A 23,926-nucleotide genomic window follows, 5' to 3' on the forward strand; every position below is an offset into this window, starting at 1 on the left:
GCATGTATACAGCTGCCTACTGGGCCTCTTTACCTAGATGTTGTACAGTTACCTCACATTAAACAAAGCTGAATATATCCCCCGCCAATCCATCCTCTGTGGGATGAGATGGGTGGGCCCCTCCGTTCACCTAGTTTCAGGAATCAGGAGCCTGGATTTGTCATTGACTGCTTCCTCCACATTGAATTAATCTGTAAGTTCCATCAGTTCTACCCCATAGTATCTTCAGCCCATCCCTTCTCCATCCCTTCTGCTTTAGTTCAGGCTAACAATATCTGTCATCTCCATTTCTGCAACAGCCTCTGACTGGCCGCCTTGTACCAGTCTTGCCCTGTTCTAATTCATTCTCTACTCTGCAGCTGGAGTGATCCTTTGAAAACAATATCTGATTATGTTACGCCCTTGTTTAAAATTCTCCAGTGACTCCTTGTAGCCTTAGGATAAAGCCTTAACTCCTTAGTACAGCAGACAAGGCCTTCCTAATAATAGCTAACACTTATCAAGTTCACAATCCATAGCCGCACTGTTCTAAGAACTTTACACCTATGTCAGCATACTTAATGCTCACATTTCCTGACATAGGTCCTGTTACTATCTGAGTTTTACAGTGGAGAAAATCGAGGCACAGAAAGGTAAGCACCTTGCACCAGGTCACAGAGCTAGGAAGTTGGAGAACCAAGATTCAAACCCAGGAAACCTGACTCCAGACCCACACTCCTTAGCAACACACTGCACTGTCTCCGTCACGTGCCATTGCTTCTCATCCATTCGGAAATATTTATTGAGTACTGAAACTGGGCCAGAAGCTGCCTGGGACCCTGGGGATATAGCAGGAATCCAAACAAAGGTCCGTTCACATGCTAATGAAGACAATGAGTAAGAAACAGGATGGTTAGTAAAATTATTAGGTGGCTAGATTAGGGATGAATGCTAAGAGAAAACAAAAATAAGTAAGAAAGAAGATAAGGGGGAGTCTGAGAACAGATATGTGATGTTAGAAGGAGTGTCCAGGGAGGACTTGAAGGAAGTGAGGATGTCTAGGAGAAGAATATCAGCTGAAGGAACAGCAAGTCCAAAGGCCCTGAGGTGGGAATAGTTCCTGGTGGGTCTGAGGAACATCAGAGAGGTCAGTGTGGCTGGAGCAGAATGAAGGAGGGAAAGGATGGTGGCAGGAAAGGATGGTGGGGGCTGGGTACAGACAGGTCAGGTCATGTAGGGCCCAGAAGATCATTGTAAAGACCTTGGCATGAACTGTGAGTGAGATAGGATTCTAGGAAGAGTGACATGATGAAACTTACCAACAGAGGAGCGATGTGATTTGAATGAATCTCTTTGGCAGCTCTGTTGAGGGAAGGAACAGTGGAAGCTGGGAGACGAGTCAGGGACCAGTAACAATGATCCAGGCAAGAGAGGATGGTGGCTGGGACTAATGTAGTAGCAGCAGAGGTGGCAGAAGTGGGCAGAGCTGGATACATTTGGAAGGCAGAGCCAATAGCACTTACCAAGGGACCAGAAGGGGGTGTAAAAGAAGAAACAAGGGGCCGGGTGCGGTGGCTCACGCTTGGAATCCCAGCACTTTGGGAGGCCGAGGCGGGCAGATCACAAGGTCAGGAGATCCAGACCATCCTGGCTAACACGACGAAACCCTGTCTTTACTAAAAATACAAAAAAATTAGCCAGGCATGGTGGCAGGTGCCTGTAGTCCCAGCTACTCGGGAGGCTGAGGTGGGAGAATGGCATGAATTTGGGAAGCGGAGCTTGCAGTGAGCTGAGATGGCACCACTGCTCTCCAGCCTGGGCGACAGAGCGAGAGTCTGTCTGGAAGGAAGGGAGGGAGGGAGGGAGGGAGGGAGGGAGGAAGGAAGGAAGGAAGGAAGGAAATAAGGGTGATTGGAAGGTGTGGGGCCTTGGCCACAGAAAGAATGGAGTTTGCCTTCTCTGTGATGGGAAAGGGTGAGAATAGCAGATTTAGATGAGTGACATCTGGAGGTTGATTGGCATGCATTAAGCCTAACATGCCTATTAAGCATCAAAATGGAGATGTTGACCAGACACAGTGGCTCATGCCTGTAATCCCAGCACTTTGGGAGTCTGAGGCAGGAGGATTGCTTGAGGCTAGAGTTTGAGACCAGCCTGGGCAACATAGCAAGACCCCATCTCTTAAAAAAATGTTTTTTAAATTAACTGGGCATGGTGGCTCACTTGTAGTCCTAATCACTTGAAAGGCTGAGGCAAGGGCATCACTTGAAGCCAGGAGTTCAAGGCTGCAGTGAACCATGATCCCACCACTGTACAACAACCCTGTTGTCTGGGCAACAGAGTGAGATTCTGTCTCTTAAAAACAAACATGGAGATGCATTGTCACCTCCCACCCTCACCCCCATTGGAACACACACTCACATGTATCTCATGTCCTAATCCTACTGAACTACTCAACATTCCCCAAACTAGTTGTGCTCTTTCATGTGTCCAGGCCTCGCATCCGCTGTTCCTCTGCCTGGAAAGCTGTTCGCCCATCCAGTTGAGAAAGTCTTCCCTGGCTGTGCACGAATGCACTAACTTGAAAATGTCTCTTTACTTTCCTTTCTTCCCTTCCAGACCACAAAATCCAGTCTCATTCACCTTGATGTGCCCTGCACCTAATCCGGAACATGAGGCATAGTGGGTACCTCCTAGGTTAGACGGATGGGTGAGTGGGTGAGTGAACGGAGAGGTGGACAAAATGAGAACTCAGCAGTTAGACCCAACTGTGTTTTGATGGTAATGATGGGAATTCCCCTGGCACATCGCCAGGTGAGATGATCATTCAGCCTGAAATGAAAGAAACAGCAGATGTCAGGAAGTTTTTGTGAATCCTGCCTTGTGCGTTAGAACTCTCCAGCATACGTCCCCTTTCCCGCACACTCTCCCTACCTTTCTCCCCCATTTCTAGCTCCTGGTCTTATTCACCTGTAGCATCAGTAAACATATACCCTGTACTGTTTGTATCCAGGTCTGTAGGAGAAATTTTGGTTATAAAACCGGAAGAGTGTTTAACCTAACGTCGTGCTGCAAGCTTGCTTTCCACGGGCCTCCGGGTCTGCCAAAATGATCAGGCCTCATTATTTAGGAAGCTGCCTCAGCCAGGCATTACTAATTTGGGCATTACTAATTCGGATGCCTATTCAGGCAAATGAGCAATGAATATAAAGTGCTTTTGTCAGTGAATTGCCAGTGAAGAGAAGAGGGAGTGGGGGAAGTAAAGGGAAAGTGATAGAATGTTTGAGCTTTGCTTCATTTCCAGAAAGGACAGCCATTGCTTCCTGGAAGCTGGGCTTGGCAACAGGCGTGGAGGAATGGGAAAGATTTATTTCCCTTTGCCAAAGCTCAATAATTCAGCTTGAGTATTTCAAATCAATACATTTCTTGCAAAGTTTCCAAGGGCTGCATTAAAAAGGCCATTTTTAAAAATTATCAGTGCATGACAGCATCCTCCGACAAGACTGGCATGTCAGGGATGAGTCCAGTCTTCCAAACAGACAAGACACCAGTGAGAAAGGAGGCTGCCACAAGCAGAAAGCAAAGTCAGAGCTGACAGCAAGACCAACCGCACCTGCAAGGCCTCTGGCGTTCACACACCTCATTGGTTTTGTAGAGCTCTGTCTGAGATGAGCAGCTGGCTCCCTCCTTCTAAGTGCTTGCATGGGGAAATCTGCGACTCTAACTCCGTATTTCCTTGAAGCTTCAATTCATCACTGAACTTGGGAAAGACTAACTTGGGGAGGTCTCCACCACAATCTAGCATTGCTGAGATGTCTGACAGGCCAAGTCACTCATACTTTTGTGAATTGTTAAAAATTTCATAGTTCTGACATCTTGACTTTTGGTGATAGGAGATATGGAAAGACAGTAAAAGGCTGTGTGTTTACTGTTGTTGTAATCCCCACTACAGATTCCTTTTTTTTTTTTTTTTTTTTTTTTAGAGACAGCGTCTGGCACTGTTACCCGGGCTGGAGTCTAGTGGCGCGATCTTGGCTCACTGCAACCTCCGCCACCCAGGTTCAAGCAGTTCTCTTGCCTTAGCCTTCCAAGTAGCTGGGATTACAGGTGCCCACCACCAGGCTAGTCTAATTTTTTGTATTTTTAGTAGAGGTGGGTTTCACTATGCTGGCCAGGCTGGTCTCAAACTCCTGACCTTGTGATCCACCTGCCTCGGCCTCCCAAAGTGCTGGGATTACAGGTGTGAACCACCACACCCGGCCAGAAATTCCTTCTATTTCGATGTTTTATGTTCGCTAGAATCGTTCCTTAGTTCTTTCAATGGGAGAAGCCAATCATCCCCCCTTGACGGCCAGTGCCCTTTGAGGCTCACAGCCATTTGATTCTTCCTGTGTGTCCCCTCTGGTGGTTGTCTCTGTTTCTGGAGTGCAGTGGTTCCTGCACTTTGGACTGTAACCCCCTTTGGTGGGGCCAGAGACCCCTTAGATTAATTATCACATTTCTTTCACTTACTGCCACAAAAGCCAGCAGCGATTCACCAGGAGAACCAGACGATGGGAGCTCCTTTTTATGAGACGCCAAAGGGGCTCTGTGTTTCCCAGCATGAAGGCTTCAGTGACAGAGTTTGGGAGGACAGCACAGGCAGCAGTATAATTTTCAGAATCCCCACGGATAGAGAGCAGAGCAACTCAAAAGCAAAACCAAAACCCAGTAACAAGACATCCCCAAGTCCCACCTTAATGGGACTTTTGGTAGCCTTTGGAACAGGGAAAACCCGAAAATAGCCAAGAGGTATTCACCAGAAAGCCTCAAAGTGGGAGTGGTTTTGTGCATTCCTAGTACCGGTAGTGAGTGCAAGTGGCCTCGAGGAGGTCTGAAAGGTGTAGAGTTCTCTGGTCTCTGTGAACTCTGCAACTGACCAGCCACATTGATGGCCAGCTTTCAAGATAGCTGTGGAGAGGCTGCTGGGAGTGGAGGCACATTGAAAAGGTTAGGGACGGCCGGACGTGGTGGCTCACTCCTGTAATCCCAGTACTTTGGGAGGCCGAGGCAGGTGGATCACCTGAGGTCAGGAGTTCGAGACCAGCCTGACCAACATGGTGAAACCCCGTCTCTACTAAAAATACAAAAATTAGCCAGGCGTGGTGGCACATGCCTGTCATCCCAGCTACTCAGGAGGCTGAGGCAGGAGAATCACTTGAACCCAGGAGGTGGAGGTTGCAGTGAGCATAGATCGTGTCACTGCACTCCAGCCTGGGCGACAGAGCGAGACTCCATCTCAAAAAAAAAAAAAAAAAAAAAAAAGAGAAAGAAAAGGATAGGGGCAGCAGAGACTCAGATGCAAGGTCTCCCAAAAGAAACAGAAGCAGGAGATTTCAGAAAGCCAGCTGCCATTTATTTGAATGCTACATGAAAACAATAGAAGAGAGGGCTTGCTAAGGCTGGAACCATGCCATTTCATAAAAAATTAGGAAAACTGTCTACAGATGAAAACGAGCAACAGAAAAGTAGTGAGGTCAAATCCCCCACAAAGTTTTTATAAGATAAAGGAACAGAAGGAGCAGAATAGCATCCCTAAAGAAAATGTGCCAAAACAACATGCCGTTAGAACAATTCAAAACTGTACTTACCTCTAAATGAGCTAAAAGGTAAGAAAAAGATATGAAGCGTGGGGCAAACACAACGTCAATCAGAATTAGAAAAACTTCCAAATGAGATGACAGAACTCTGGAAAGAATTAAAAGTAAAATAAAAATCATTTCAGAAATCAAGAGTAAACTAGTAAGAATACAAGATGAATCTTTACAAAAGGTGATTTTTTAAAAAGAGAAACACAAGGGGGAAGCAGGAAATTTTTTAAAATGAAGAAACAAGAAAGGTTTTAAAAACAACTCAAGAAAAAGTGACAAATATTGAAGAAACGCAACTAAATTTCAACATGTGGGTAATAGGAGTCTCTGGGGGGGAAAAAACCATAATACAAGCTTTCGTCTGCATCACTGCAGTCTGTGCCCCTGTCTTCACATGGCCATCTCCTCTCCTCTGCGTCTCTCTTCTGTTTCCATATAAGGACACCTGTCATTGGATTTGGGGCCCACCTGCATAATCTTGAGATCCTTAATGACATCTGCAAAGAGCCATTCTCAAATTAGGTCTTATTCACAGGTTCTGGGGATTAGGACGTAGACATTTCTATTTGGCAGCCAACATCCAGCCCTCTCCAGTCACTGAGCTAGTAACTGACAAAAACAGGATTTGAATTTTGTTTTTTCATTTTATTATAACGTGGTTAAGAGAAATTTTAAATATTTCCATCAAGTTAGCAATTCTTGCCAACAAAAGTGGAAAGCATGACTTTATATATGTATATATGTATAAAGTCAGAGCCTCATTCTGTCACCCAGGCTGGAGTGCAGTGGTAAAATCATTGCTCACTGCAGCCACTCGTAGGCTGAAGCAGTTCTCCCACCTCAGCCTTCTGAGTAGCTGGGACTTCAGGCATGTACTACCATACCTGGCTAATTTATTTTGTTTTTCAAGGAGATGGGGATCTTGCTATGTTGCCCAGGCTGGTCTCAAACTCCTGGCCTCAAGCAATCCTCTCACATTGGCTTCCCAAAGTGCTGAGATTACAAGTGTGAGCCACAGGACCTGGCCAACAGTATGCTTTTACAAATAGTAGGATAGCAGGAGGCCAGCCTGCAGACCACCCAGAGACCTCAGCCCATCTCACCCTCTGCCCAACCCCAGGGGAGCAGTTTTGCACTTGGTGGATTAGCATTACTTGCTCCATCCATGATGGGCCACTCATGCTCTTCACAGATTTTCCTGACTCCTATGTCAAAGTTAAGAAACAGACATCGGCCTTTCTCTAGATCTCAGAATATTCGCATTTATATTGTAACACTCATACCTTTTCTAGCAGAGAATGAAAAGCACCTTTGAAGAACCGTAAGCCATGAGTGATGACGGGCCGAAGGGAATGAGGGCTCCTACCTCTTGGCACCCCTACCATCCTGCCTGCAGGACCCCTGCCACCTACTTGGGAGTCTGCCCTTAAAAGTCGAGGGTCACCTGACTCATTCCTCCCCACTCATTCATCTGACTACCCACCAAAGCTAAGTGTGAACAGCCTGCGTTGATTTATCATTTTCCTTTTGCCCACTTCCTCTGGTACAGAGATCTTCGTGCTTTCATCCAAGTGAATGATGTAAAATCCCAGGTGGGGTGACAGAGCCACGGAGAAAGCTGTTCTGCAGCAAGGGAGGGCCTCCCAGTATGAGCCTTGGAGTCTCAGAGGAGCCCAGGGACAAAGCACGAGACATCCAGTTACATATCTGTTGCCCTGGAAGAGGAGAGACGGGGTTCAGTTTGTGGTGGTGTTTAGTTTTCCTGACTCCAAGTGACCGTCTTAAGCCAGAGGATTAGTAACCTTTACAACTCTAATACTGGGGATATATTAATAACTGGTGAGAAAAACGATTACAGCTTTTTTATTGATAGGTCTATAAAAGCTATTTCCCTATGAATGTCCTCAGAAAGGAGGAATAAGGAGATGAGATAGAATGGAATAGAGAGAAGTCTGTCTCACACACACACACACACACACACACACACACACACAAATGCAACACAATTATCTTTAAATAGAAGTTGCTTCTCCAAGTTTGTTTTTTTTGTTTGTTTGTTTGATGAGGCGTCAGCAACGCTGTTAAAATGATTTCATCCTGCCTGTGTGTCACAGCAGTCTGGCCCGCGTAATGCTGAATCAGCAGCAGCCCAGACAGCCTTTTGGTGGAGAGTAGATTCGACACCCAAAGGCAACCAACAGGGCCTTTGAAAGCACCTGGAAGCACTCTCCAGAGAGCCAGGGAAGAGGACAGGGAAGAAGAGGGTGCAGTGGAATTCTCCTTAAAAGACGACATCTACTAGAAAAGCCATGCTTTGGAGGTAGTGTAGGTCAGATCTGCCTTTGGGGCCCTGTGTGTATTTTCTGAGGTCTGTTAATGTAAAAGTTCATTTCACACTGCCTTCTCCCAGCACCCCCCTACCCTGCGCGCACACCTCCTGTCCACCTCCTGGAATTCAGTGATTATCCGGACTGTCTCCCTCCTGAGAAGAGGCTTTTTAAAATTTTGCAGGAGAATAGAGACACCCGAGAGGGATGGGAACAGGCGCAGCTGAGCCACACAAAGCCAAGCCTCCTCCGTGTGAGTGACGGGTGGATCAGGTCCCTGTCCAGAATGAGAATGAATTTTACTCTGGTTACACTTTGCAAAGGAATGTTCTGCAGACTGTGCTGGGCACCAGAGATGGTCCGTGTGCAGTTTAAAAGAGCAAGAGAGGAAAGGATTTTCATCCTCCTTTATTCAGGCACCCTCAGGAGAGTATCGGTGTTCTGTGAACCCTGCAAATCCTGCAGGATCTTTATGTTCTCTGTACCCCATCCATTTCCGCTGAGGATTACAAACATTCTTGCACCAACTTTCCTCTAGCAGTTTCGATTTCTCAATAAATCTGTTTGAGGAACATTTCAACTCTTAATATCTGTTTTCCTGCTTTTTTTTTTCGTCTTAAACTCAGGCTTCTTTGTAAGCAGACATAGCAGTAAGTTTGATAATAAAAATGGCCTTTTTGCCCTGCAGTGTAGGAAATGCTGCCTTCATGCCTCTTTGCTTTAGAAACTCATCCTTCTATAGCATCTCTCCTTGCATAGCCAAGTTGCGTCATTTTACATAAAGTAAGGTTATTTGCAGTGATTGACCTTAACTACTATGAAGAAAAACTTTCAATATGTTAGCAGTGATGTCTGTAATACCTGAAGAAGGGACATTCCCTATTTAAGGTCAGGAATGTGCGTTTCAAATACAGAAATGACAGCTCAAACATTTCATTGTTTCCCCTTCTAAGTGAGAAGAGGACACCCTTCCTGTCTCTCTTTTCTGTTTTTCTCCCCAAAATATCAAGAGAGATATATATTTCTCTTCTGAAACCTTATTTGGTCTTTGCATTACATCACAGGTACATATTGTCAGAACCATTTGCATACACAAGACTAAAAAAGTACACTAAACGGATTCTCCAGGGATCCATGGATAAACTTAAGGTAGTCTATAAACTTTGAAATCACAGGCAAATATTTGTGTGCATGTGCCTGTGCATTTTGAAGTGGGGGGGTGGTTTGTGAACTCTGGCTGAATTCTCAAAGAATCCTGTACCTTCTTCCTAAAGCTGAGAAGTACTTGCTCTAATCTCTTCCTTACTCCCTTATTGCTGTCCCTTCCCCATTATCTTTTTTGTAAAATATGGACTTTAATTAGAATGTTGATGCTTAGATCGCCATACATTTTCTGCATTGATTTTCATTTTTAAAATATTGCGTTACATGACTTCATTACTGAAACTTAGTAAAGGCACCCCTTAAATTTTGCACCTGAGGCAAATGTCTTACTTGCCTCAGCCTAGCCTGGGGCCTGAGTGGGCTCCTCCTTCAGCCTTCTTTCCTCCTGCCTCTCCCTGATCCGGGCTGTTTTCCGCAACCCCACCTGAGCCATTTTCCCAGCTTGCACGCTGACCATTCAGTACCCTCCTCAAAGCGCTGTACTGGGCTTCATAGCTCCTGCCAGAGCCGTCGCACACCTTCTAAGAATGCTCGCTCCAGCTTCTGCGGCCCCAGGGAGCTGCTGAAAGTATGTTGGTCTTCTGGAGACATGGGACAAAGTGCAGCTCATCTACTATCCAGTCCTTGTCCTACCCAACTCCCCAAAATGCATTGCGCACTTTGTGTGTACCAGGTGCTGTGCAGCATCTCTATAGGGGTCACCTCATTTCATGCTCACATTTGCCCTAAGAGGTGAGTACTGTGCTGGACTCCATTTTCCTGCTGGGGAAACGGATTCAGACACGTAACTTACCCAGCGCTAGTAAGCGATGCAGCCAGTATTTTAACCCGGGACAATTTGACTCTGAAACCCAAGGTCTGATCTAAAATGCGACATGCCTTTCCCCACATTGGACTTGCTGCCCAAAAGCAAAAATGAGAAGAAATCTTCTGAGTCACGTTTGCGAGGCTGAGTGGCAAGCTCTGGGTCCGTTTTGCTGTCAACAGGTTTTCTGCTGAAAACCCCTTTGTAGCTAAAACCAGGTAAAAGTCAGAAAAATCCACAGAATGAAGTTTATAAGAAAAGAAAAATCATTCGAGGGAATTGACTGTGACTTGGGATCTGAACATGAACATACAGTGTCCTTGTTCTTGGACTTCTGGCTGAAAGACATGAGGATAACCTTCCACCCTCCACTTGGAAACTTAGTGCTGAGATACAGGCTAACCTTGAGGACAGAAATAGGAAATGTTTTGGAACCTCCAATTCCCTAGTGACAGAATTTGTTTGCAGAAAGCAGCTTTGGTCGGATAGCACAGTCAAGGTTAGAGGCAGACCCAGAGGAGTGAGATGTGGAGCCTGTCAGAATGCATCCAAGGCTGGCCTGGGGGTTTTGAGCAGATTTGCAGAGAGCAGGCTGGTGGGGAAGGGAAAGGAGGCAGAAAAGGCTCCGGAAAAGTGCCTCTGGGAAGCAGCTCGAAGGGCTCTGAGGACACTTGGTTTTCTTTTGAAGGGCAGAGTACAGGGAAGAATTCTAAGTAAACCCTGCCCTCGGCAAGCAGGGGTCAGAGGGTGCTCTGCGGGCCCTGAGCAGAATTCGGGATCTGCAGCTAGACCAGGCCTGCCATGAGAAGTTGAGTTTATGGTTTATTATTCCTCATTCGCTTGCATTTTTACAGTGCATTTTAGAGTGCAAGGCACTTTTACATCCATTATTTCCTTTAACCCAGAGGAAGTTCACTGGATAATACAAAAAGCCTGGAGCTGGAGTTTTGGTCTTTAGGTTCATTGTGACCTTGGGAAAGTCCCTCGGTCTCTCTGAGCTTCAGTTTCTTCTGAAAATACGGTTGTGCCAGCTTTAGCTCCCTCGCAGAATAGATGATGGCATGGCATGGATGCGGAAGCATCTGGTAATGTTTTGAACTGCACAGAGCTGAGTGTCCTGACCATCAAAGCCGGAGCTGGAGTAAGTGATGAGATGTGTCGGGGAGGAGAGGGGTGCCAATCACAGACTGCAGAGCTGGCTCAGATGTGGACAGCCTAGGAATGGAAATCTTTGGCCGTACAGTCTGGCATTACCTGGGGACTGTTATGTGCCAGGCACCATGTGCAAATCACTGTGAAATCCCCTTCAGCTACCTGTGTGGACATTTTAACTCTTAACACATGTACCTAACAATTCACAATTTCATCTCCCAGACGGTGGAAGATGCATTGAGGAGCATTGCTAATTTGGACTCAACTCTGACAAATGAGGAATTGTCTGGAAAAGTAGAAATGATAGGAGAGGGTGAGAATAAAAACATGATCTTAGGATTGGGGAAGGGAAATGAGAGACACGAACAGATGTGTTTTCTTGACTTCAGGCAAATCTTTAAAATTTAGGAAAAAGTACTTAGGATCTCATGATCTGAATGCGGAGACACAGCTCAGAGTCATTTGGGCTGCTCTTGAGAATGAAATCCTGGCTTATCAACTGCACATGACCCTCATTGGAATAAGAAGGAAGGGAGACAACTAAAGAAACTGATGAAGCTATATTGGGGATATTCTCTGATGAGCTCAATTTTTAAATAGGGGGGTGTGTGTGTGTGTGTGTGTGTGTGTGTGTGTGTGTGTGTTTTGAGATAGAGCCTCACTCCGTCACCCAGGCTGGAGTGCAGTGGCGCGATCTCAGCTCACTGCAACCTCCACCTCTTGGGTTCAAGTAATTCTCCTGCCTCAGCTTCCCAAGTCGCTGGGATTACAGGTGCCCACCACCACGCCCAGCTCATTTTTGTATTTCAGTAGAGACAGGGTTTCACCATGTTGGCCAGGCTGATCTCAAACTCCTGACTTCCAAGCAATCCACCTACCTTGACCTCCCAAAGTGCTGGGATTATAGGTGTGAGCCACCACACCCATCCCTTAAATACTTTTTTAAATATAAAAGTAACACATGCTTAATAGAACTGATAAATAAAAAAGGAAAAGGAGACAGAGAATATCACCTACAATTCTACTGTATCAATTGCTTTGAATATTTTTTATGTTGTATTGTATTTTTCTATGCATTGAGATTATTATATATGTACACATACTATTTTTCAATATGAATACGTACTCTTTATCATGCTACTGTCTGCATTAATTTTCTATCATAGATATTGTCAGTAACTATTATTTAACTATTTCCTTATTGCTGTTCCTAGTTTTTCATTATTAAAAATAACACTGCAACAGACATCTTTGTGCATGAAAGATTCTTCCACATACTAAGTTATTTCTTTAAGGTAGATTCTGAGAAGTTAACATTTACAGGGTTCTTAAAATATCACTAAGTTGTTTGCCAGAGAGATGATGCCAATTTATCTTCTCACTGTTTTGTGAGTACCAGTCTAATGAGCTCCGATTTTTAAAAAGATGTATATAATGGATGAAAAAGCAACTTAATGAAAAGAAACATATAAAGGAGAGTTTCTTAGCTCTAGAATTTTAAAACTTGAGTGAGCTGCAAACCATGGAATACGCTTAAGACAACAATAAGTGTGGGCAGCAGTATAAGAATAAGCATGATGTCAGCCTGCTGATGGAGTTGGATGGCGTAACATCAGCAAATGGCAAAGAAACCAAAACTGTTCAACTTCTTTCTCTCTTCCATGAAGGAGAATGATTGTCAGACTGAAACAGGTAGTGCAAACACTGGCAGAAGGGAATTGAAGCCCGAGATGGGTGAAGTGATTGAAAAGCCAACTAAGTTCTGAATAAATATGTAAGGCTCTTGGCCCAGACAAATGACGTCCCAGGGTCGAGAACTCAGAGGGGTGAAAGATAAGCCACTGGCAGTGATCCTTCAGGGTTGTGGGAAATGGAAGCTGGACTGAAAGAATGTAAACTGTTGTTAACCTGATTTTAGGAAGAGAAGCTGGGGAAAATGGGTGTGTGAAATAAAACAGCTAATCTGATGGAACTTCCGGATGAAATTCGGGACAGATTTTCAAACATACATGTTACGAGTGGAAGACATTGTCACTTTGGAACCAGCCATCTGCTCCTCATCCTCTCTCCTCATCCTCTTTAATAAGGTTGCTCTAAGTGTTGTAGTTGCTGTATTTCAGGATATCAGGAAGGCATTTCATTGAATTTCCGATGGTGCTTTCATGGATGAGCTTGGAAAATGTCCAAAACTCAGAGTATTTAGATGGATTGATAATTGAACAATTCTTCCCAAAAGGAGTCAATAACTTGATCAGTATCCATCCAAAAGGAGGTGACTGGTGTGTCACCAGGGTACTCCTATCTCAGCCCTATATAATCTGTACTTTGTCAATAACCTGTGGAGGTGACAGATGCTTAGCAAAGCTGTAGATGATGTGAAATTACAGAGTATAGATGCTAGAAATAGATGGAAATCTGGAGAGACGGCAGCAGGCTGAGATGATGGTTTAAAATAATAAGATAAAATGCAGTATCAATTAATACACATTCTTACAGTTGGGTTCCAAGTGCTAGCTATACATATGCAGGTAGAGTGAGATTATAAAGGTGATTATAATAATAACAGTACAAAAGCAATAGCTAATGTTTATTAAGTGATTGCTCTGTGCCAGATATTGGCCTGTGTGTTTCATATCATCATCATTTGTATAATTTTACTCTGTACTAGTTTTATGTCATCTGAAAATTGTATAAGTACATTATCTATGATTCAGTGATATTTAATTCACAGGTTGAAAGTTGTCCTCATTTTTCAATTGACGCCAGCAAGACACAGAGAGGTTAAGTAACTTGTACGAGGTCACACAGCTGGGAAATAAAGGTTCCATGCTTTTGCGCAGTGCCTGCATGCTTAACTACTGTGAAACTTTTTCTTTTTAAAATTTAGTCATAAATTTAATTTGATGTCCTGCCAAACGACCAAATAAGCTTAGAGAGTTAGGTAGTTTTTAATGTGGGCTTGGAGCCAGATCACCTGGATTCAAATGTCAGCTCTTCCATTTCCTGGCTGGGTGACTTTGGCCAAGTCATTTAACTTCCCTGTGTTCTAGTTTTCTCCTCCATAAATGGGGATCGTTCCTGTCTTACAGGATTGTTGCAGGGATTAAATGAGTTACATATGCAAAGCATTTAGAATGACTCCTGGCACATAGCAAGCCCTTGCTTACGAGTAAGTGCTTTGCTGTTATTACGCTACGCAAAAAGCACTATGGTGGGGTGTTAAGAGTTGAGACTGTGGAGCTAGACCACCTGGATCCCTGTCATGGCACCATCACTTCCATCTCTGTGTGCTACAGTTTTCTCATCTGTAAAAAAAAGAATAATAATCATTGCAGTAATAAGATTCAGTGTAAATGTTCAATAATTGCTGGCTGTTATTATCAATAGAAGTATATTGTCCAGAGAAAGAAAAATGCTAGTCCTGTTTCCTACTGCTGCATTTGGGAATTGAAGCCACATAAGATCTCTGGAGGAGACAGGCAGGCAGGTTGGTGAGGGTCTGCAAACTGCAGTGGAGGAGTTAGCTTTGGACCAATTAAGAATGTTTCATCTGGAGGGAAAATGACTAAGCAAGGACATGGTAACTGTCCTCACTGTGTTGAAGGTTACAAAATTGGTGTGTATCATGGAATCAAGTTATGAGACAACATGGGATGTTGCGAAAAGTCAGGGGATCAGGGGCAGCTTGATCCTGAGTCAGTCTCTTAACTTCCAGGCTTGAGCTTCCATCTTTCACATTTGATGATTCTGTCTCCAGCACGGAGAACCTAGAGCAGATTCCTATTTATACAGAAAGTTTGGATAAAGAGTGGTTTTGCTGAATGGCTACTGTAGCAGAAAAGCTTGAACTGAGTGTTGCTCAAATCAATACAATCACCTAATGACTAAGCCCTGTGTTTTCTATCTTTTAAACTGAAATCAGAATGCAACAGATTTCACTGGGCTTTTGTGAGAATTACATGAAGTAATCTGTATGAAAGCACCTTCTCAACTCTGAAGTACTACCCCAATGCAGGCAGTTATTTTGGTTGTTGCCATAGCTGGATTATAACTTTTCTAAGAATTAGAATATAATGAAACAGTCTTAAGCATTAATCTGTCTTCTGTGATTCAGAAGATCCTTCAGGAAGTTACAAAATCTCAGGGTCATGGCCGTGGGCATGGAGTAATTCTGTAGAAAAAGATCCTGGCTGTATTTGTATTCTTTGGCTTTTTGGATTCAAATTAAATAGGAGCATATTGACTACATTAAACCCTGAAGGGAATAGAGATCACATACTCTAAGCCCTTCATTTTACAGATGAAGTCACTGAGCCACAGAGAAGCTGAGTGTCCTGCCCAGAATCAAATGTTAATTCACGGTGGATCTGGGAATAAAATCCAGGGTCCTGTCTCCCAACATGTTTTTCATCATTAGTTTAAGAAATCAGGTGAAAATGTACTAATGAATGTGGCTGCCCCTTAAAGCATGGAATTGAAGAAATATTAGAAATAAATTTAAGGGCCTGGGTGTGTCACCGAAGGATATGACACCATCTACTTGACCTACTCGGGAGTGGGGAGAAGTACAGTAGAATTTTTAGTAACTTCCTTAATCACAGCGGTTCGTTTTCTCTGTACAACTTTCTTTTCAAATATTCTCTGAAACTAATTGGCATTAAAAATGCTGATCTTAGTAAATAGTGCTCCAGAGGCGTGAGATGTACACAGGGAATAGTATAACATGGGTGCAGAATCATGGTCTCCCTCTCTCCTTTTTGTCCTTTTCCTAATCATCATTAACATCTATATTCTTCGACTTTGTTGAATTAAAGTTGCAAGAGATGGCCGTAAATAAAGCAAGTTATGTATGTACCTCCCTCGTTCTGCCCATGCAGCTTCTGTTCCGTTTGCAGCTGTGAGCCACCTAAGACTCTCAAGACCAAGCACCCATGAGTGCCTGGGAGCAAGTAGCCTGTGAAGGGAGGATTTTATTCCTGGATGCATTAAAAGCAGAGTCCCACCTACACCTCCCTCCTCTTCCCATTTATAAATCTACTTCTCCAGGGATCTACAGATTTTTGGGCTATATTTTTAGTCTGTTGATAATTTGAGAAAGTCTCCAAGTATCTAAGTCTTGGATGGGTGGGAGTCAATTCACTCAGTCTTTTTTGAATCCCTAATTGATGTTCAAAACCAGTCTCAATTCTGGATCTGGATGGGACATGCATGTTGAAGTACAGTGTGATGGATAAGCACAGATTCTGGAACCAGATTGCCTGGGTTCAAATCTCTGCTTCTCTCATTACTAGGGTTATGTGACCTTGGACAAGTCCCTTAAATGCATCGGGCCTCAGTTTCCTAATCTGAATCCCTATCATAGGGTTGTGTGAGCATGCAGTTGAATGAGCTAATATCTATTCATATAAAATGCTTAGAGCAGTACTAGGTGCATAGTAGTGTTTAGTAAATGACTATTAAGTAAATTAAATCAGCCTGATTAGAATTGCCTCCAGGTGCAAGGCTGTATTCCGTTTAGACACTGTAACACACAAGGTCTTAAGGGCTTTAGGTTTAAGGAAAAGGGGCTTCCCCCCCTCCCCCGGCTCAATTCTACACCATAACCTTTTTATTCTATTGAATTAAAAAGCAAGTAACAGTGGGTCTTGACTTTGAACACCGAAGTGTATCAAGCCTCTTTCCAGCTCGGCAAACGTGTCCACCTACTTCTCTCTTTATGCGAAAGGAAGAACAGAGACGCTGATAAATGTATTGAGTGGCCTGGAGCAGGTAGCTTGCTGGGTCAGGATCACTTTTGTATGACTGCTGGGATCGCCGCAGTCTCCCCTGTAACTTGCTAGGTCCCTCTTGTACACAAGCCCAGGGCATTCACGTCGGTTCCTGGTGAGGGGGTTTCCACACGGTGGCCCTGGTTGCTTCAGGGGCTGGGCTGTGGGAGAGATTAATGGGAAGTGAAAAGAGAAACTGTTGTGCTTAACCGGCAGAGCTGTTTGGAGTGTGACTCTTCTTGTATTTAGGGAAAAGATTACTCATGAGTATTTTCTTCCATAGAATATAAAGAACCTCAAATTACTACTTGCATCCCCCACCCCCTTCTCACCCGCCTCCCTCCATTGCAGCGTGTCCTCTGCAGAAACTTCAGCATTTTACTCTCATTTCCCCTCCCAAGCGGGATTCAGTTCTGTATTTTGCTTTGGGGCCCTTGTTTCCAATAAGCCACCCCGTACTTTTTCCTGTTTCTGCCCGAGCATCTTCTGCTCTCTGGACCTCTCACCTCCAGGCACCTTCCTAGGCCTGAGGGACCAGACCCTGACATATGTCCCCAAATGGGAACTCCCTGTGTGAAGGAGAGGAAGGTCCATAATAACAAATTGCGGTGCCATTCTTGTTCAGAGGTGACACCATTGACAGTAAGGAGTTAGGTTTAAGGTTTTTACCAGTTTGAAAATGGAGATTTTGCTGAGTAACCCTCACTGCCACTCCTACCTCCCTGTGATTCCACATATAAGTGTTTTCAAGGTCATTGGAGAGAGTTGGTACTTCCCATATCCGTGGACTGTGGACTGTTTTTAATAGGCATCACTTTCTGGCCAGTCAGGAGTCAAAAACAAAAACCTTTAGTGACTGTATTTTATTCTAAAGATCATAAAGCAGTAACACACCATAAATTATTTGAAATTCTTGTTTGTTTCCATGTGGAAAAAAAATTATCCTAAAAACACCAAGAAAAAAAAAAAACTCTTAAACGCTCATCTCTAATGTTCCAGTGCCCAGTAGTTCTTTTTTTGGTGCACTACAAAAACCGGGTTTTGGTTTTGGGGGGCTTCCACAGGTTTAGAGTAAGCCAACTACCATTCCTCAAAGCTACACTTTGCAAAGGAGCCACTTGGAATGTCCAGAGGCCCTGGAGAATTTGAGCCGTTTGTTCCCCACTTCAGCACGTAGGAAGAGCACCCCATGTAGCAAAACAGATTGTTCTTTGGCATGCCTGCTTTAGGATGAAAGGTGATTTTTTCCAGGATCAAACTAAGGGACACTTTTATAACACACTTGTGAAGTCTTCTTAGCAAGTTTAAGTAACTTATATTGAAAGACGGAAGCTCCCCTTAGCAACACTGATGGCATTGCTCTATTTGAACTATTGATTCACACCATGTGATTTTAGAGAATGAAGATCCATTGAACATCTAGCTTCTTCTGACAAGCAGTTCTTAAATTTGGTCTCACGTCTCCTTTTGATTCGTAAAAAGTAATGGAGACTCCAAAGAGCTTTTGCTTATGTGGGTTATAGCTATCTGTAGTTACCATATTATTATATAAATTAAAACTGGGTATTTACAAAATATTTATGAATGTAGCAAGTAAAATAGTAAGCCAACTCTATATTAATGCAAACATATATTTTAAAATACATTTTCCCAGACCAAAAGTAATTTGTGAGAAGAGTAGCATTGTTACACATTTTTGAAAGACTCTTGAAAGTCCGGCTTAATGGAAGATATGGCTGGACTGTCATCTCTGTTTCTGCATTCAATCTTTGCAAGATCGCAATGTCATATGCCTTCTAGAACATTCCACCTAAGAATGAGAGCGAAAAAGGCAAATAATTAATATTGTTATGATAAGATGTTTTACTTCATAGGCACCCCACAAAGGTCTCGGGAACCCTGATGGGTCCCGAGATCACATTTTGAGAACCACTGTTCTAACTTATCAAAGATTTCCCACAGCAGCAAAATAAAATAAAACTATAGACTCACAGGCTCCCAGAGAGCCAACCTGAGCCAACCTCTCAGCCTCTGCTCTGTACCCCTCTCCTGCCCACTTGGGTCCTACTCAGAGTTCAAGTACCACCCCACCAGGAAGCTCTCATGTCAGTGAGTAGAATAAAAAGGCAGAAGACTTTTATCCTTGCCTTGCCCTCTTACTCGCAGAGGCCAGCCTGATGGTTTCCCAGAGGCTGAGTGACTTGCTCTTCCTGGAAGACGTGTCAGGGAACATTTCATTAGTTGGCAGCTTTGGAAGGTCAAGCCCAGCTCTGGAACATTCTTTCTTCAGAAGGACGCTGGGCTGCAATCAAATCAGCTCTGAATCTGAGGACCCTCCAACCACACTGACATGTGTCATAGTTCTGAGCCCCCATGGGTACCTTGGGCACCCTGGAACAGCGCCTGGAACTGGGCAAGGAAGGGCAGGTCTCTAAGACCTACCATCCCTTAAACACATAGAAAAGGATCTTTTTCTCATTTTGCCTCTAAATAAAAGCAAAAGTGTTAATCTGACAGCACACCCCGGAGTAGGGTTTGGTGTACAAACTGCTCCCTGGACCCCTCTTAGAGGCTGCTTCTGGGTTTGGAGAAGCCCCCGGTGGGGCGGCTCAAAAAAGGGCTGGAGAGGGGACTCAGAGTTGAACATAAGGGCTCTTGAGATGTGGAGACTCAATTTTGTTAACTATGCAGAGATCTTCTCCCTTTATTCCAGCTGTCTAACTGACAAGACCTTTCTCTCTTTCTTTCTGCCTCACGCTCTCTCCAACAGGCTTGCAGCCAATTTACTGGAGCAGGGATGACGTAGCCCAGTGGCTCAAGTGGGCTGAAAATGAGTTTTCTTTAAGGCCAATTGACAGCAACACGTTTGAAATGAATGGCAAAGCTCTCCTGCTGCTGACCAAAGAGGACTTTCGCTATCGATCTCCTCATTCAGGTGAGAGTCTGGACTCTTGGCATATGCTCCACTTGGAAAGTCTGTTAGTTAGTGGTTGGTCTTTACCACCCCTCACGCTGCCCAAGAAATCCCAACAGTGAGTCATCACAAGGAAGGGATGACGATGGAAGGAAGTTGAAGGAAGATTATACTGGCATGAGCCAGTTTGAGGAAAGAAGAGGAAGCGTTTACAGACCAAGGGGGAGAATTTTAAGCTTAGGAGAGGAACCCGGTTTAGTCCTATGGACACTGAAACTTAAGGGCTCTAACTGTGCCACTAAGAAGAAAAAGAAGGCTGGCCATGGTGACTCACTCCTGTAATCCCAGCACTTTGGGAGGGCGAGGAGGGTGAATTGCTTGAGTCCAGGAGTTTGAGACCAGCCTGGGCAATGTAGCAAAACCTCATCTCTACAGAAACTTTAAAAATTAGCTGAGTGTGGTGGTGCACACCTGTAGTCCCAGCTACTCAGGAGGCTGAGGTGGGAGGATTGCTTGAACCAAAGAGGTGGAGGCTGCGGTGAGCTGAGATCTCACCACTGCACTCCAGCCCAGGTGACAGAGCGAGAACCTGTCTCAGAAAAAGAAAAAGATGCCATTCTGGCCCTTCGACTCTCTAAAAGAGATACCTGAGAGTGAGTGCAGGCTGTGAACTACTCAACTGAAAACAAAGAGAGGAAGGAGGAGGATACAGAAGGGCTAGAAAAGAAAGTAGAAATGGGAGAACTGCCGATAAAGACTGGGAAATGGGAGATCCTAGTAGCCGAGGCCAGTTTAGAGAGGCTTCAAGTGGTTTCCCTTAGAAGCAGGACTCGTTTGAGGTAATGCATCTTGTAGCCTGTAGAAATCCTAAAAAATACAAGCGGAGGTCTCCTCGGGTTCATCTGACTCAGAAAGGTTGTCTAATTAAGGGCCCTGAGACTGCATTAGAAGATTTCAATTCAGTAACAAACATCTCTACCTGCAAAGTGTATTGCTCATGTGGATAAGGCTTCAAAGATTTGTCTCAGTTTAATTTCCTAAACCCTGTGGATATTTAGAAGGTATCTTTGTCTGGAAACTACGTATGTCAAAGGGGAACTGTGATCTCAGGTTTATGCCTCTTGCGGGATTAGTTACTGAAGTACTCAAGGCCCTCCTTTTACTGAATCCCATTGCAGACCTCGACTCTGATGTAACTTGACAAAGGGTGAGGATCCTGCAGAAGGTCTTGGTGTAGTCCCTAACTATGTTCAACCTTTATTTACTCCTGGAGACCTGCCAGAAGTTAATAAACTAACCGTCAGGAGGAAACATCCCTCATTATAGGAGATGAGATAAAGCCCCAGCACCCATATCTCCCCTGTTCTTCCCAATTGCCACAGACCGTTTATATGAAGAAATGCTAAAGGAGAAGTTCCCCAAAAGTAAGAGATGTTATTGAAACTTGAAAATTTGTATCTCCAAAAATAAGTAATTTGGAAGGGACACAAATATACCTGAAATATTTTATCTCAGATCATCAGTTCTTTATGTAATCTCACAGTAAGAAAACTATAAAACAGCCATATAAATAAATAAAACTATCCTAAATAGTTCTTTTGAACTTATTACAAAATAATTCCCTTTTCTATTCCAGTGGAAACTCAGAGATATACTCAAAGAGGCAATGTTATATATCTGGAGGAAAAATCCCTACCTCTTTAGTGTTCCAATGAAACCATTCATGTAAAGCAAACAAAGGAAAATACAGCGGTGGGTTTTGACTTGATTTGACTTGGACCTTGGGCAAACTTTCCTCCCAAGTCTTCATAAATTTCCCCTTCATCCTATCTCAGGTGCTCCTTTTTATAGCTGGTTTATTTTCCTCCACAGTGACCTCTCAGCGTTATTTGTGAAACTGGGTTCTCTCTGCTCAAAGCTATGAACAAAGATATGTGAAAATCTGTCCGCAGTTCCTTGCCACTTTGTCCAAAGTATTTGTCGGGTGGGCCATGTGAAAGATGGTGCTGCTGTCGAGGAAGTTGCTGTCCGGTTAGAGGCAGGATTGCATTGATCTAAAGGCCAAAGAAGGATGGAGGAGGGCGAGAGCAGAGTAGGATGGGTCTCAGGAGAGAAGGAATGGAGTTGGTTTGGACCGTGAAGAATGGGTGGGATTGAGTAGGCAGAGGGTAATTGGCACAGCATCACCAAGTATATTTGGGTGATGGTGAGAATGCCTACCTGATGAGTAGAAGAGGCAGAAAAGGCAGGAAGGCCTGATAAGCCTGATGCACTAGAATGGATGTCGAGATGCTCTAGATCACAGTTAGGAGGTGGCAATAGACATTCATTCCATGAGTATTCACCAAGCAACTCTATGCCGGAGGTACACAGGTACAGGCTAAGGGAGTTCAGAGATTACAAGGGCCATTTCTAGCTGGATTATCAAACAGACCTCATAGACATGGTAATGGAGCCTGACTTTGAAAACTTGGAGAGGTAAACAAGAAGGAGATGAGGAAGTGTGTTAAGGAGATGTAGGCCAGCGTACAAGGAAGAGGAATTCAGAGAGAAGGCTGCACATGCTAGACACTCCCTTTGAAACATGGTCAAACATCCCTCACCATACCTCTCCGGATTGTCTGATTGCCTCCTCACATTTCAAACTGGTGGACTGTCTCCTGGAAGGCATCCCTTGACTGCCTTCCCTATTTCCCTAATTCCACTCCACCTTCCTTTCTCCCATCTTGTTCTACCTCTGTCTGGGCTAGGTGCTGTTTCTCTTTTATCTTAGAGCATTCTCTACCTCTGTCATGGCCCTTGACACATACACACACACGCACATACAGTGTTATATACAGTGTTTGATGGTTGTTTGCTACTCTGGATCCCTCCCCTAGAGTGGAAAGTTCAATGTGGGCAGTGATTGTGTTCTATTAAGCCGCCAAGTCTCCAGTACCTAACACCAGGGCATGGCATCCAGGTGGCACTCAACAAATGCAGGTTGAATGATGACCCAGTTTGACAGTACCCAGGTTAAGAAGTTTGGATTTTATTTTACAGGTAATTGGAAACCACTGGAAAGTTTTGATCAGGAAAAATATGATTGGAGCTCTCTTTTTGCAACAGACATTTGCCATCAGTACATAGGGTAGATTCATTGGCTTACTTAAAGCAGGAAAGCTAGTTAGAGTCCTTGCTGTGATCCTAATGGGAGGCAATGAAGCCCAGACTGGATCAGTGAGATCAAAATAATACTCAGGCCCAAAGTGGCTAGCTAAGATGGGGAGCTGACCTGGAAGTAGTGGTAAGAGTTCATTTTTGAGCACGCAGTGCCAGTACATTCAAGAAGACTTGTCCTGTTCTCCAGTTGGAAATCTGAAACAAGAGGCAGGCCAGAGCTAGGAATAATAGATGTGAGCATCATACATCATCTCCATTATGTAGAATTTTATGAGCTGGGAATAAAGATAAATTTATACTGAAGGTAATTTAATTAAGGCACCCACTAGAAAGCCATGGACAGAATTTCAAGGTGATGCCTGCCAGCAGGGCCTACAGGAAAACTTATCACAGAACACAGGAGTATTGTGAATGGGTTTATAAGACAGAATTAAGAAGGAGTTGAGAAGACCCATCTCATGAAGGGATCACCCAGCAAGAGGAGGAAGGCCACGGGCATTCTCCTTAGGCAAGGGCAAGATCTAGATTGAAAATCCTTTTTATTTTCCAGATGTAACATTTGTCACTGTTTCTTCTGACGTGGGCTTTCGGCTTGAGCAGTTTGGTGTAGTGGAAGTCCTCAGGCCTGGGTTCTACACCTGGCCCTTCACAAATCACATCACTTCACTTGGCCTTATTTTCCACATCCACAAAATGTGGTTCTCACCACATGGATCCTAAGCTCCCTTCCATTCTTAACAGTTCAGCCCAACTTCAACACTGAAACAGTGTTAAGTTTCTAGCAAACACTGTAGCTATCTATGCTGTCTATATATGGAAACAACATTCCTTAACACAACTCCTCTCCAATGTAGAGAGGAGAGCACTGGACCCAATGAATTATAATTACCTGAAATACAATTATACCTTAAGTCAAATACAGTAGACTCCCTGAATGCCATATTCATTGACCAGCTTAACAAATTACATTTATCACATCCACTTCCAGGACAAGAATCCTCCATTTTCAACCCCTAGGATAAAGC

The 23,926-nt window shown here is 44.0% G+C and overlaps 1 protein-coding gene across 1 annotated transcript in view; it reads left to right on the plus strand.

Moving 5' to 3' along the window:
- Window positions 1-23,926, plus strand: part of ETV6 (ETS variant 6) — a 243,730-nt gene that overhangs the window by 172,375 nt on the left and 47,429 nt on the right. Inside the window, exon 3 of the mRNA XM_025402332.1 lies at window positions 19,596-19,760. Coding sequence (XP_025258117.1) covers window positions 19,596-19,760 — 165 coding nt within the window. The remainder of the gene's footprint in view (window positions 1-19,595; window positions 19,761-23,926) is intronic.

Source organism: Theropithecus gelada, chromosome 11, assembly GCF_003255815.1.
Source record: "Theropithecus gelada isolate Dixy chromosome 11, Tgel_1.0, whole genome shotgun sequence".
In the NCBI taxonomy this organism is placed as follows: Eukaryota; Metazoa; Chordata; class Mammalia; order Primates; family Cercopithecidae; genus Theropithecus; species Theropithecus gelada.